Source organism: Hyperolius riggenbachi, chromosome 9 (genome assembly GCF_040937935.1).
Source record: "Hyperolius riggenbachi isolate aHypRig1 chromosome 9, aHypRig1.pri, whole genome shotgun sequence".
Taxonomy (NCBI): Eukaryota; Metazoa; Chordata; class Amphibia; order Anura; family Hyperoliidae; genus Hyperolius; species Hyperolius riggenbachi.
The window spans coordinates 197,564,804-197,580,706 of record NC_090654.1 but is presented as its reverse complement, the minus strand read 5'-3'; the positions used below and the strand labels follow the sequence as shown (position 1 = coordinate 197,580,706).

The 15,903-nt window shown below is 44.3% G+C and overlaps 1 protein-coding gene across 2 annotated transcripts in view; it reads right to left on the bottom strand.

Moving 5' to 3' along the window:
- The window catches only part of HEATR5A (HEAT repeat containing 5A), a 99,177-nt gene extending 83,274 nt beyond the window's left edge, over nucleotides 1–15,903 (bottom strand). For both annotated transcript variants that reach the window (XM_068253858.1, XM_068253859.1), the window contains exons 1-6: nucleotides 15,674–15,903; nucleotides 5,714–5,925; nucleotides 4,254–4,362; nucleotides 2,998–3,147; nucleotides 1,754–1,916; nucleotides 1,414–1,574 (exon numbers count right to left, since the gene is read on the bottom strand). In XM_068253858.1, the coding sequence (XP_068109959.1) occupies nucleotides 1,414–1,574; nucleotides 1,754–1,916; nucleotides 2,998–3,147; nucleotides 4,254–4,362; nucleotides 5,714–5,925; nucleotides 15,674–15,793 (915 nt within the window). In that variant the 5' untranslated portion in view covers nucleotides 15,794–15,903. The remainder of the gene's footprint in view (nucleotides 1–1,413; nucleotides 1,575–1,753; nucleotides 1,917–2,997; nucleotides 3,148–4,253; nucleotides 4,363–5,713; nucleotides 5,926–15,673) is intronic.

The window sequence follows — 15,903 nt, the reverse complement described above, 5'->3', positions numbered from 1 at the left end:
GATGGATGGGCCCGTGGCTGAATTGGTAAAGGGCAGAGAGCTCCAGTCCGACTCAGACGCCAGCAAGGTGGAGGTGGAGTACTGGTTTGGGCTGGTATCATCAAAGATGAGCTTGTGGGGCCTTTTCGCTTCGGGTTGAGGATGGAGTCAAGCTCAACTCCCAGTCCTACTGCCAGTTTCTGGAAGACACCTTCTTCAAGCAGTGGTACAGGAAGAAGTCTGCATCCTTCAAGAAAAACATGATTTTCATGCAGGACAATGCTCCATCACACGCTTCCAAGTACTCCACAGCGTGGCTGGCAAGAAAGGGTATAAAAGAAGAAAAACTAATGTCATGGCCTCCTTGTTCACCTGATCTGAACCCGATTGAGAACCTGTGGTCCATCATAAAATGTAAGATTTACTGTGAGGGAAAACAGTACACCTCTCTGAACAGTGTCTGGGAGGCTGTGGTTGCTGCTGCACGCAATGTTGATGGTGAACAGATCAAAACACTGACAGAATCCATGGATGGCAGGCTTTTGAGTGTCCTTGCAAAGAAAGGTGGCTATATTGGTCACTGATTTGTTTTTGTTTTGTTTTTGAATGTCAGAAATGTATATTTGTGAATGAATGTTGAGATGTTATATTGGTTTCACTGGTAAAAATAAATAATTGAAATGGATATATATATATATATATATATATATATATATATATATATATATATATATATATATATTTGTTTTTGTTAAGTTGCCTAATAATTATGCACAGTAATAGTCACCTGCACACACAGATATCCCCCTAAAATAGCTAAAACTAAAAACAAACTAAAAACTACTTTCAAAAATATTCAGCTTTGATATTAATGAGTTTTTTGGGTTTATTATGAACATGGTTGTTGTTCAGTAATAAAATTATTCCTCAAAAATACAACTTGCCTAATAATTCTGCACTCCCTGTAGATCCGTCTATCTGATGGAAAATTGTACCGTGTAGATGAGGCTTAAAAGTCATTTTTTTGTAGGAGTAGGAAAATAGATACAATTGTTTATCTCATCACTTTGTTCTCACTGTAGGGTATCCATACACTATGTGACTGTTTCAATACATTAAGCATTAAATATAAACATACTAAATCTTAAGCCCTATCTACACCACACAATTTTTTGTGCGATTTGATTTACCGATTCAATTTAATCCAACATGTCTGATCGGGATTCGATCTGCAGTGTGATCGATTTGCCATTGTTTTGCAATGACATTCGACCACACTATCGAATTGAATCCCGATCAGACATGTCTGATTGAATCGAATTGATGGTGTAGATGGGGCTTAATGTAAATTTATTGAAACAATGGCATTTTCATTCAATACTACGATCAAAATATCTATAGCACATAGATCAGAAATCATGTTTTTGTTTGTACCTGAGTTGCTCCCAGCCGCACATGGCGAGTGGTGCTGGAATTTCCTCCTAGCATGTCTCCTCCTCCTCTCAAAAAGCCAGAATTTCCTCTAAGGAATCCAGTCGACAACAGACCGAGAGCTTCCTGCAGTGAAAGCTTCCTAATGCTCTGTCTCGAGGGAGCTTAACAGACAAAAATCATGAAAAAATAGAATTAAAGTCTAAGATCGAGCTACAGATGGCATTCCAATATAAAACCAAAAATTCATATTGCAACTAAACCATATGAAATTAAGAACAACATTTTTAGAAGGACCTTTTATTTTCTAAAGAGGTAGCAGTGTAAACTATTTTTGGCTTACATGTTCCCTGCACTGCTCTTGCCAACACCTTCCCCAGTAATCGGGCGACAGCTAGGCGGACATCATAACTGCTTCCTTCAAAAGCCTTGAAGCAAAGGGATACTAAGCTCTCCAGGTCAGAGCTCCACATAAATGATGCTTCATTCTGAAGAGCGAGCAGACACTGTACACACAAAAGGAGAAGATTAAGGTTCATACACACACATATAAGTATTGCACCATGTATCCTGAGAATTTGGGGGGGGGGGGGGGGGGGGTGTGCTTTGCATGATATAAATCAGTAAGGATTGTTTGATGCTCAGTTATCTGGTTCCCACCTGCGTGTGTGGACTGGCAGGTTCTATGTTTTTGTTTGTCTTTTATATTTTGAAAATCAATAAAGAATAATTTAATAAAAAAAAAAGGTTCATACACACTGAAGACCACCTCGGGCAAGAATCTGGTGTGTTTGCGCATTGGGCCAGATACATCAGCAAGAGATCCAGCATACCGGATCATCTCGCCCGAGCACAACCCGACTCCACTGTTATCTCCCGCACTCTGCCCGCTCTGTTGCGTGCTTCATATTGTCTGTCCACGGCTCTCCAGTGATGGAACACATCGCTAACCTGCTGACTAGGCATGTGTCTGTACAGCCTCAGCGACGAATTGTCGCCTAAAGAGATCATATCCTGATCCCTGTTGCGGAGACAGTAGTCTCATATGTGCACCCAGTTTAAGGTTTTTTGGCAGCGCTACTAAGACAAGCACTACTACTAACACACATATACCTAGTGAAATTTAAGGGTAGTTGGTGGGTGATTGTCAACCTCCTCTCCTCTAATTCCCATCTACACAAGCACTACTACTAAGACAAAATGAGAACTTAAAAGTGAACCCGATTAAAAGAAATAAAAAACAAAAGCAAAACAAAAAAATAAATATCACCATGTGGCGTTTCAGATTAGCCAACACAGTCAGGTACCAGTTTTTGTTGGTTGTTTACCCAAGACAATAGTCCTCACCACTGTCAAGTAGTTTCGTATTTTCACAGTCACCCTGTACATAACTCCTTCCCTGCCAGCACAACCACCCAGCACTCAATCCTGAGGTCTAAATCCACAAAGCCCAGACATATCCACTAGTCTATGATCAGTGTACTAAGTCACCCCATTCTCTCTGGCCACTTGTACACACAACTTTATCTCACACTAGAACTACCTAGTCAATCACAGGAAGGAAGTGCAGCGTATGGAGCTGTGTACCTGTGCAGTTGCAGAGCGCACTGACATGGAACGGTCTGTCAGACATGAACGAGCCGCCTTGTAGATATCTCGATGGCAGGATGCAGCAGAGGGTCCAAGGCCAGCCACTATCTTTTCCAAACTCATCATTATTTCTGCACGGCCCTGAGACTGTATAAAAAAAAAAAATTGAGATCCTGGGATCTCTTGTATCAATTTTCTAAAACAAACACTATATAGTGCCTATAAAAGCAAACCAAACTCTTAATTTTCTAATAACAACATAAAAGACAATATTTTTGTGATAAAGATTTTTCAGTCACAGAAATATTCACTTTTTGTAAATTTCAAGCTGACAGTTACATTTCCAGGAATTTTCTCAGCATTATTCAGCACCAGCCAAAGTTGTTCTGCTGTGTTAACAATACTCTAGAAAGGATCAGCTTCAATAAAAATAGCTCTAATAAAGTTAAAACTTAATAGGACAAAAAGGCTAAAGAATGGCTACGGCTCTCTCTGTTTCGGGGCTCTGCCCTTGTTCATGCCACACAGCCTAATGCAATAAAGCTAGCATACTTATATTTATTGAACAAACTCCCCGAACCGACCAATCAGAATAAATCACATGACAGTATCAGAACTTATGGGGTACTGCAGTGAATGCGGTATACAAGTTCTCATTGGTGGTTTTTGGATAAAAACATGAAATGTACCTATAGAGAACACACATAGCACTGAAACTGATCTTTCAAGACATATGTCATGAAAACTGGAGCAAGTCTGGAGCAGTTGCTCAGAGTAAGTGGTGTTCTTGTTTCATTCAGGTTTCCACTGGACAACTGGTCCACTTTTTGCTCCAGGTTTCCTATTCAAGCTTTTATACTTGCTGCGGTGCAGACTTTATTGATTGCATTGCACCGCGTGCTATAGCCACAATGCAACGAAATCAGTGAGGCCTCACTTCTGGGGTTACCTCACCACCACAAATGCAAATCTTGTGGAGCAGAGATGGGACCCTCCGCAACATACCGCATTGCTTTCAGTGTGATAGTCCTATAGTGCTATCCCTACTTCTGCTATAGGATGTGGTGGTTTTCGGCAACCACACATCCTGTAGCATATAATGTAAAAGGGGCCTAACCTGTCTTGATAAATCAGCCATGGTGTTGCCAGTCTTACCAATGGTCTTAACAATGCCGATTAGCTGGTTGGGTGACCTGAAGACAAGTTTGGAGAACATTGTTCTGATACCAGGAAAGTTGAATGCATGACTTTACCTCTGCATTACGCAGAACTTTCAGTAGGTTAGCAATTGTGTCACCGAATGTGCTTCCCAGAAGACGACCCAGCTTCTGATACAGAGCTCCGAGGCAGGAAACTGCAGCTCTGCATAATGAGAAAATAGAAGAACAGTCAAATTTCCCCCATATATTTCAGGATGTGGTGGTTAATTTGAGTCACATATGAAAAATCAAAGTAGAAGTGCAGGAAAAAGGACAAAAGTAACACTGCATTAAAGGGAATGTCCAAGCAAAATAAAAAAATGAGTTTCACTTACCTGGGGCTTCTACCAGCCCCATGCAGCCATCCTGTGCCCTCGTAGTCACTCACTGCTGCTCCAGTCCCCTGCTGGCAGCTTGCTGACCTCGGAGGTCGGCGGGCAGCATTGCGTACATTTTTACGCATTCCCGATAGTGCAGGAACATTAAAGAGAATCTGTATTGTTAAAATCGCACAAAAGTAAACATACCAGTGCGTTAGGGGACATCTCCTATTACCCTCTGTCACAATTTCGCCGCTCCCCGCCGCATTAAAAGTGGTTAAAAACAGTTTTAAAACGTTTGTTTATAAACAAACAAAATGGCCACCAAAACAGGAAGTAGGTTGATGTACAGTATGTCCACACATAGAAAATACATCCATACACAAGCAGGCTGTATGCACCCTTCCTTTTGAATCTCAAGAGATCATTTGTGTGTTTCTTTCCCCCTGCATCTCTCATGCACTGAAGTTTCAGGCTGCTCTTTTTTCATGCAAACAGCTTTGCCTTTGTCTGAATTTCCTCAGTATGTGAAAGCCCAGCCAGCTCAGAGGACGATTTATCCAGCTTGTAAAAGATAAGAGAGCAGAGAGAAGCTGCACTAATCTAAATATCACACAGGCAGTGTGCAGAGAGGGGCCTGAAAGGGGGAGTTCATAGCAGAACCACAACACTGAAGAACTTGGCAGCCTTCCAGACACAGGCTGACAAGTCTGACAGGGGAAAGATACATTGATTTATTACAGAGACTGTGATAGCAGAAAGTGTTGCAGTAAGCTAGAACACTTTAGAATAGCTTTTGGAACTTGTAGGATGATAAAAAACAGGATGCAATTTTTGTTACAGAGTCTCTTTAACACATACATTTTATGCATTACTGGTTCAATGCGTAAAAATGTACGCATTCAACCAGTAGAGCGTAAAATTGTATGTGTTAATGTTCCTGCACTAGCGGGAATGCGTAAAAATGTACGCAATGCGGCCCGCCGACCTCTGAGGTCGGCAAGCTGCCAGCGGGGGACTGGAGCAGCAGTGAGTGACTACGAGGGCACAGGATGGCTGCATGGGGCTGGTAGAAGCCCCAGGTAAGTGAAACTCATTTTTTTATTTTGCTTGAACCTTCCCTTTAAAGGATAAGGGCAGGGCCAAAACATAAGTAGCAAAAGTAGAATTCAAACACAATGCGCTAATACGTACAGCTTGTTGGGAAGACCGCTAGGAGAGTCATCCCTGCTTCGGATCAGCTCATTACAGCGATCAATTGTCTCATATACAGAAAACGTATCTCCAGAACTGTACACTACAGCAAAGTTATGGGCCACAAGTCGACGAACTGGAGGGCCGGGAGAGCCCATCATGATCAAAGTCAATTGCTCAACCAGCTGCTTCTGATTCTGCTTCACATCAGCCTGAAAAACAGAAACTCTAAGTTAGAAAAAAAAAAGATAAATGCCATGTCAGGAATCCTCCAGAACAACTGCATGAGAAATAGACTGCTTCCACTCTCATTACGCTGTAAGAGTAATTATTATGCGTTTTGAAATATTTAGTTACTGTGTCATTTATGTTTACAACTCTAGATTATTGTCTAGTGGTAAGGAAACCTCAAAGAGACATCAGGAGCCAATATAGTGGAAAACATGTGTGGTAAACTAGTTGTTTGCCAGCTGGCAACCACTGTGACATCCTCTCAAGTGTAAATGGAAATCCACAAAAATAGGTAAAAAGCATGTCTAGTCAAATACATTTCTTGTGTCTGCATTTGATGTAACAAGAATGTGAGACAGACAGGCCCCTCTGGTGTAACAATAATTTGAGACAGACAGGCGCCCTCTGGCTCACATCACTGTTACTGTACAGTAAGCACAGGCCTGGGAAGAGGGTTAAAGCAGATCTGAGATGAAAAGCTAACTATAACAAGTAACTTGTCTATATATCTTATCTAAAGTTTAGATAGTTTACACAGCATAACTAGTTGCAAACCGCTTCAAAAGTTTATGATTATTTATTCCTGTGATACAATGAGGGCAGCCATGTTCCGTTTGTCACATTGTCACAGGCTGAGGGCTGGAGATGCTATCAGCTTGCCTGAGTGTAAATTCAGTCCCCTCCCCTCCTCCCCTCTGCCTCTGAAATCAATGGCTAGTAACCTTCTCCTCCTCCTGCCCAGATTGAGCTCCCATAAGCACTTGCTACAGTGCCAAGGCATTCTAAAAAGCTGTGGGCGAGGCTTGTTTAGTTTATAGGGAAATAGAGTATTAAAACAAAACAAAAAAAGTATTTGGCTTGAGGAATGCCCTATAAACTATATGAAAGGAACACAATTATGCAATGAGTAAAGGTTTATCTTGGATCCACTTTAAAGGACAACTGAAGTGAGAGGGATATGGGGGCTGCCATATTTATTTCCTGTTAAGCATTTCCAGTTGCCTGGCAGCCCTGTTGATCTAACAGCCTTCTATCCAGCAGCCTTCTTCTTTAACCCGTCCCATGGCGCGTCCCAAGCCGCGGTCATGTTACTACAAACACTTCCTCCTTCCGGGTTGAAGGAGGAAGCGTAGTAGTCACATGACGCAGCTTGAAACGCAGCGTGGGACGGTTTAAAGGGGTTCTCTGGTATGATTAAAAAAGCTAAAACTGACACTTACCTGGGGCTTCTATCGACCCCCTGCAGCTGTAATGTCCTGCGCCGTCCTCCTCAGATGCTCTATTGCCTGCGCGCTGGTAACCTGCTAATTATTTGTCCATCTAGACAAATAGAACTGCGGCTGTGGTCGCGCACTCGCTCCTGCACACGTCATCGGGAGCTCACTGCGCATGCACATAATGTTTTATTGTCTCTAATCAGTGGCAGCCTATTACGGATCCGAGATGAAAAACTAACTATAAAAAGTAACATGTCTATATATCTTATCTAAATTTTAGATAGTTTACTCAGCAAATCTGGCTGCATACAGCTTCAACAGTTTATGATTATTTATACCTGTGATACAATGAGGGCAGCCATGTTCTGTTTGTCCTATTACACACAGGCAAGATGATCTATATTTCCAGCCCTCAGCCTGTGAAAACTTCACTCTCCTCTTCCCTCCTCCCCTCTGCCTCTGAAATCTCTGGCTAGTAACCTCCTCCTGCCCAGACTGAGCTACCATAAGCCCTTGCTACTAAGGCTCAGAGTGCCAAGGCTCTCTGGAGAAACTGTGGGCGTGGCTTGTTTAGTTTATAGGGAATTAGAGTATTAAAACAAAACAAAAAAAGTATTTGGCTTGAGGAATGCCCTATAAACTATATGAAAGGAACTCAATTACACAATGAGTAAAAGTTTATCTCGGATCCACTTTAAAATACATGAACTATTGACAGTTTATAGCTCTCCCCTGCCCTCAGGAGTAGTATTCTATCAGGAAAACTTTTAAGGTGGCCATACACTGGCCCGATTCGCCGCCGTTTCGACAGCAGATTCGATCACTGGGATCGAATCTGCTGCCAATCGTTCACGCTACACGCCGAATTTCGATCCTTTTCGTCCGATCCCGTCGATCGCTCCGTGCGGAAAATTAGCGTCGATCGCCCGCGGGTAGGGAGCGCGTCGCTAGCGGCGTTCGGGTACCCGACGACCGACGCAATAGAGCCGCATACATTACCTGCTCCGCCGGCACGTCTACGCCCGGTTACCGCTGCTCCGTGTCCACGCTGGTCTCCGGCATGCTTCAGTTCCTCCTGCCCGGCAGGAAGTTTAAACAGTAGAGGGCTCTCTACTGTTTAAACTTCCTGCCGGGCAGGAAGAAGTAAAGCATGCCGGGGCCGGAGACCAGAGCGGAGACGGAGCAGCGGTGACCTGGGGACTGGAGTCGCGCCGGCGGAGCAGGTAATGTATGCGGGCATGCGGGCGGGGGAGCGGCGGCAGCACCACCACCACCACAACAGATTGTGAACGGTTTCAGGCTGAAATCGGTTCACAATCTGTTTGCAGTAAAGGTAGCCATACGATCCCTCTGATCAGATTCGATCAGATAGGGATCTGTCAGTTTGTCGAATCTGATGGCAAATCGACCAGTGTATGGCTACCTTTACAGTTGTAAGTAGCTTATCAGTGATGTTTAATATATTCACAACAAGGTACCAACAAGACAGAAGCTGTCACTTCCATGTCTAGAAATTAACTCTTTCAGGCAGCAAATCAGCCTGGTTTATCTCATCATGTCACATGTCGCCTCGGGTACATTTTAAAGGACGACTGTAGAGAGAGGGATATGGAGGCTGCTATATTTATTTCCTGTTAAACAATACCAGCCCTGCTGGTCTGTTTAGCTGCAGTCGTTACTGAATCACACCAGAAACAAGCATGCAGCTAATCTTATCAGATCTGACAATAATGTCAGAATCACTTGATCTGCTGCATGCTTGTTCTTGTTCTGAGGATCAGCAGGATTTGCAGGGCACTATGGCGAAAAAAATTGTAAAATTTTAAATATGTGCAAACATAGACAAATAAGAAGTACGTTTTTCCAGAGTAAACTGAGCCATAAATTACTTTTCTACTCTGTTGCTGTCACTTACAGTAGGTAGTAAAAAATCTGACAGAAGCGACAGGTTTTGGACTAGTCCATCTCTTCATAGGGGATTCTCAGCAAGGCTTTTATTCTTTATAAAGATATTCCCTAAAAAAAGATTTAAACAATGATGCTGGCCAGCTTCCCTGCTTGCTACACAGTTTTTTTGGCAGTTGGACAGAGCAACTGCCATTCACTAGGTGCTTTTGAAAATAAATAAATCCCTGAGAATCCACCCATGGAGAGATGGACTAGTCCAAAACCTGTTGCTTCTGTGAGATTTCTACTACCTACTGTAAGTGACAGCAACATGGGAGAAAAGTAATTTATGGCTCATTTTAATCTGGAAAACAGGTACTTCTTATTTATGTTTGAACATATTTTAAATGTTAAAATTTTATGCCATAGTGCCCCTTTAAAGGTAAATAAATATGGCAGCCTCCATATCCCTCTCGCTTCAGTTGTCCTTTAAACCAAATCTGTGAGGTTTGTTACCTAGTTTTTTTTTATACCTTAGGAGGGGTATCCTCCAGTCTTTCTCCGTCCACTCCTGCCAGGCAGTTCCAGCACTGAGACCTCTGAAGCACGTTGCACAAAGCCTGCGCAGTAACATGCTCGCAAGAAAAAGCTGAGTCCAATCGGGTACATGCTACTGCACTGATCATTTTTTTCCTGATGCTAGTGCATGTGCAGTAGCACAGACCTGATCGGTAGCGGCTTTTTATGCTAAAGCCCTAGTCAATAGTCTTTCGGGAACGCAGCGCTGGAACAGCCAAGTGTAGGAGGACGAGGAAAGCCTCTAGAAGACTCAGAGGCTTCCCTCTCCCGAGTGGAGTACCCCTTTGGAGCACTTTTTTCCCTACAGGTAACTTTATTGGCTGTAATGATCAAGTAATTACTCCAGTATTCTTTTCTTTTCTTATTCTAAAGTGTACCCAAGGTGACATGATGAAATAGACATGTGCATGTACAAGGTCAAGCATACAAATAACTAGGCTGTGTTCCCTTTTCTTCTTTTGCTGCCTGAAAGGGTTAACATTTTAACCACTTGCCGACCAAGTGGTTTCCTATTGATCTGTGCTGGGTGGGCTCTTCAGCCCCCAGCACAGATCGTCATTACAGCAGGGCGATCAGACTTCCCCCCTTTTTTCCCCACTAGGAGGATGTCCTGCTGGGGGGGTCTGATCGCCGCCGCTCTCCTGTGCATTGCGGGGGGGGGGGCTCCTTACAGCCCCCCTCCACAGCGCTATTCCCCCCTCCCTCTCCTTCCCTCCCTCTCCCTGGCTCTGTAGGCGGTACAGGACGGCGATACCTCCTGTACCGCCTCTGATAGGCTTCAGCCTATCAGATGGCGGCGATCCCCGGCCTCTGATCGCCGATCTCCTTTACGGCGCTGCTGGGATTTCTTCCCCGCGTGATTACATTTCGCCTGCGAGCCGCGATCGGAGGCTCGCAGGCAGTTCACGGAGACACCCTCCGTGAACTGACATGGAACGGCCGCTCAAACGAGCGGCCGTTTCCATGGAAACCCACAGACAACCAGTTTACGCCAATCGGCGTTAGCTGGTCGTCAAGAGGTTAAAAATACAAGTGACAGTTTCTTTCAAGTCATAACCTAGTTGGACAGAAGTGTAGCACTCATTGGTAAGGAATTGCAGCCATAAAACGTCTGTCAGAGAACAGCTTCTGAGAGTAAGTCAAAGTTCATATATTTGAGCTCTGGGACACTTGAAAGACTGTGTAAATTTTTAAACATAAAGTAAAACTGTGGGATATCTACTAAAGCCATTTTTTAGGAGTAGAAAAAGTAATACAATTGTTTATCTCGTTAGTTTATTTGAACCTCTGGTTTACTTTAACCTCCTGAGCGTTACGCCGCTAAGGAGGTTTTGTTACTTTTTGCCCGATCATTAAATATTTGTGCCAAATGACTGTAAACCCTCTAGTTAGCACTAGGCTAGCTAGTAGAAGTGTCCGGCACCCTCTGCTCCCCCGTTTATACATTACCCAGCCTGGATCCAGCGATCGGTGTAGCCTCCCTGGACAGCTCCGGTCTTCACTATGGGGAGGATCGCACATGACGTCAGGACGTCACCAACGTCATGACATCGCCAACGTCATGCGCAAACCCGATCCTCCCCATAGAGACCGGAACTGTGCCGGGAGGCTGCGCTATCGCTGGATCCGGGGGGGGGGGGGGTGATGTATAAACCAGGGGATCGCAGAGGAGTGGCAGGTGCCCGGAACTTTTACTAGCTAGCCTAGTGCTAGCTAGAGGGTTTACAGTCATTTGGCACAAATATTTAATTATGGGGGACTCCTGGGGTCACAGAGCGGTATGCCCGACACAGTGTCGGGCATACCACTAAGGAGGTTAAAGGAAACCTGAGATGGGGCATCAGAACAAATATTATACATACCTGGGGTTTGCTCTAGCCCCCACCAGGCTGATCGCTCCCATGCCATCCTCCGCTGCCTCCTAGATCTTCCGCAATCGGCTCCAGTAAGTCAGCTGCGCTTGTATGGCCCGGCGCCCCCGTCGAAAGGTGCATTCTGCGCCTGCGCAGTACTAATGCGCAGACGCAGAACATTCCGGGCACGGAAGTGCAATGGGGGAGCGCGCCCTGCCGGGACCAAGGCCATTAGCGGAAGATACAGGAGGCAGCGGAGGATGGCAAGGGAGCGATCAGCCTGGAGGAAGCCCCAGGTATGTATGTTTTTTTTTTCTCTTGCCCTATCTCAGGTACACTTTAAACCAGGGGTCCCCAAACGTTTTGGGTCAGGGGCCGGGTCAATGTACTTCAGACTGCTGGGGGGCCGGAGTATACATAAAATTATGTAGACGTCTTTGCAGGCCAGACAGTGAAGCTTACCTAGGTGACAACCTGCAGTGGACAGCAGTGTCACCTGATGTGAAATTTGATTGGAAACCAGCGAATTACTGCTTTCTGGCTTCCATGTGGATAGGTGGTGGCAGCACTGCTATTCTATAAGCAGACTACCAATATTTATAGACGTAGCTGACCGCATCTATAAGTGATACAATTTGTGTGTGGGGGGCCGGTAAAAAAGCCTCAGGGGGCCACATTCGGCCCGCGGGCCTTAGTTTGAGGACCGCTGCTTTAAACCTAAAAAGTCATTGAAGAATTAAAACTAAATGTTATAATACAATTCTATTTTTGGAATAAAATATAACATTACTTTTTCTCTCAATTAAAATTTAGTATGCATTATTAATGTTTTTATTATTAACTTCCTAATTTCTCTTCGGGTAAGTTGGATTTCATGTAGATGCTGCATGACTTTTACACACACCTGTATCTTTCTGAGGTAGGAAATGAAAATGCAAATTACTGCTAACCTGTCTGACCTGCTAACCACAGCAACTGCTGGTTAATAATTGTCCGTTCTATTCAGTATCACAATGAGGTGTGTTTGCCACATTGACACCTTGCTCACACTGAGAGGAAGCAGTACTGCATGCCCAATGAGTCACAATTCTGAGGTCTTCTCAAAACGCATGCTGGGAATACACGCTCGATAGATAATTTCCGACATGTCCGATCTCCGGCCCGATCATTTCGCTGCTTGATTCCACATTGAAGATAATGCAAAAAAGATAAGAAAAACGAGCGGAAGATAAGAGAATCGGCTGCGGAATCGAGCGGGGAATCGATCGAGCGGGAGAATTGAGTGGCAAAATCGAGCCATGTATGCCCAGTATAAGGATTGACTTCTTATCAGTCTTATCAGCTTTTTGAACAATAGCAAAACTTTTTTTTTAGATGTTTCAACTTGGTTCACAACAAAAGTTGTTCAACAATTGTGCTGTATAAAAGACAGCTGTTGAGCGTGTGTATGGAGCTTTATGCACACCTGACTTAAGTTGGCTGAGGCGGCCGATAATGACGATCGATCTTCTGGGCAGATCCACTCAACCCCAGCAACACTGATGCCATTGTTTGCGCCGCTCCGCCGCCCACTATATGACGTCGTACGCGTGGCTCGTCAGCCCTCTGTCGCCTCCCCCCCCATGCATACCAACACAGCCCGTCGTCAGCTACACACCTGACACGTGTGTGCAGCCCGGCCCAGCAATGTTGCCCAATGGGATCAGGTCCTAAACACTGAAGGGTGACATCAGTTGGTAGTGTGTACACAGTCTTAAATACTGAATACAGCCACTGGCTATGGCCCAGTGCACACCAGACGTTTTCTAAACATGCCCACAGTTTTTGGGAGCGTTTTTGTGTAGCAGATTAATAATATTGTTACAGTAAAAGCTGTTACTGAACAGCTTCTGTAACAAAAATGCCTTGAAAACCACTCTGATCTAGCGTTTTCCAGAGCGGTTTGCGTTTTTCCTATACTTTACATTGAGGCAGTAAAGTGTTGTACCGTGTTAGCCATGAGTAAAAGCAAGAAGTTTTGAATCAGGATGATACCATTTATTGGCTAACTTAGAGATGGATAAACAGTGAGCTTTCGACTTATAAAAAGCCTTCGTCGGACTGGTTCCGACGAAGGCTTTTTATAAGTCGAAAGCTCACTGTTTATCCATCTCTAAGTTAGCCAATAAATGGTATCATCCTGATTCAAAACTTCTTGCTTTTACATTGAGGCAGAAACGCTTCTGCAAACCGCAAACGTGCAGCAGGAGCCACGTTTGCGGCTTGCTAAAAACCTCAAACCGCTGGTGTGCACCATCCCATTGAAATACATAGCCTAGCGTTTTCACAGGCGGATGCGGTTGGCGGATCGCTTCTAAAACTGCTCGGTGTGCACTGGGCCTATAATGTACTGCAGTTTTCTTCAGAATAGTAAAAATGTACCCATAAAGTTGTGTACTCAGAGGGGTTTATTCTCCAACACATGACAAATTTCGGGCTATAACAACCTTTTCAACCTTCACACTAGAAACCATCTGAAATGCTATTCACAAACAGCTTTTTTTTCTCTTTTAATTGCTAAAATGTGCCCCTTTGAGGTTAGGATAATGCTTAGCAGAAAACATTGTTCACAACAGTTTAGGTGGTAGCAGTATGGAATAGAAAGCAAAAAAAAAATAGCATAAAAAGCTAAATTTCACGTCCGTTTTCTTGGCAGAAAAAGGAAATGGCTATGTGTATCTCTCTCTCTCGTGCAGCAAGGCTAGCGGGCTATTTATTACATCACTGTGCCTATGAAATTACACTATGGGTACTTTAGAAGAACATTATGTGTCCCTTTATTAGTCCTGATCAACCATCTGATTGATCCCTCTGTGATCAAATCTGACCAGAGATGGAACTATTACCTGCCTACACACACTGATTTCCAATAGATTTCAGCATTACATGGGGGAGACTGGCCTGGGGTCCATCAGGTCTGTTGATTGCCAGAATATCGAACACTGTCACCACTATGCGCCCAGCATAACAATAGACCCTGCAAGGGATGCAGCTCTAGGGGGGCCTAGAAGCCACAGGGGGCCCAATCCTCGATTCTGACAACTAAATGCAAGGAGAGAAAAATCTTTCTGCTGTCAGCACAATTGTTCTAATGACTGCATCTGCTCAGCCACTGATAACAAATCATACAAAGTTTTGTAGACAGAAATTTGTAGACAGTCCCTATTCAGTGTGTAGGGGATGGGGCCCCATCCAAAGATTTGCAGGGGGGGGGGGGGCAGGGCAGTGATTTCTAGTTTAACCCCTGCACCCAGCAGAGCCCATTTGTGCAGGATCTTTTTTCCTGAAAATCAATCGAATTAATAAATGGTTATGTTGCGGCATTGATCTCATTAAGCTTAAATCGCCCAGATATTTATGCCACAAATCAACAAATGTATGGACGGCTTAAGCTTTAGTGGCATGTATTACAGCATACTATGCTGTAATACAAGTCACTAGCATACTCTGCAAAAAACTGTGGTAAATGTCTGTACTATTATAATAACATACCTCCCAACTTTTTGAGATGAGAAAGAGGGACACTTGAACCACACCCCTGACCACGCCCCCATCACACCCCTAGTCACGTATAAGAAAAATATGTTGTTTTATAATTCAAACCACAGTGGTCCTCCTTTCTATCCTGGTTAATTTTCCTTCATATTAACATTTTACAATTTATAGTAATATATCAATTTAAAGGATGGGAATAAAGTTTAGAGTCAATCAAAAACATTTTTAGTAGAGAAATACATATATTTACATAGAAAGAGGGACAAAGTCCTCAAAGAGGGACAAATGAGGAGAAAAGAATGAGGGGCAGTGTTCCCAAAGAGGGACTGTCCCTCCGATTAAAGAGGGACAGTTGGAAAATAATGCGAGGTTCACTTTTTGATTAGTAAGAGTGAATGGAAGCCAAGCTATTCCTGCACCTATCCCACCAATGACAGGTATCTATGATGACAAGTTAAGGAGGAGGGACCACAGAAGAGATGGAGGGAGTGTATAGTCTATGCTCAGGTGGGAAGCACTACTTTCACTGCAGGTTACATTAGGGGCATGGCTGCATTAGTAGTTTACTAATAAGGGCTGATTTCAGAGAACCGAGCAGTGCTCACAAAAGCCCCCATGTACAAGGAGTGGTAGCGCCTCAGACCCGCCCCCATTATTACCCGAGCGGTAACTGGCAGCGCTATCCGCAGATGCTGCAGCCATTCCAGAATACGCAGACTGCGCTGCGGCTCCTCCAGCCCCGCCACGTCCAACAGCTGCAGTCGCTCCGAGTGCTCCATACTAGCTTCTCACATCTGCGATCCGCGTATTGCGCTGCTGCTGGGGCCGCCAGTCCCTCTATCGGCAATCGCCCTGCAAGGCCTGTCAACTCTGTGGCTCGGCCATCGGC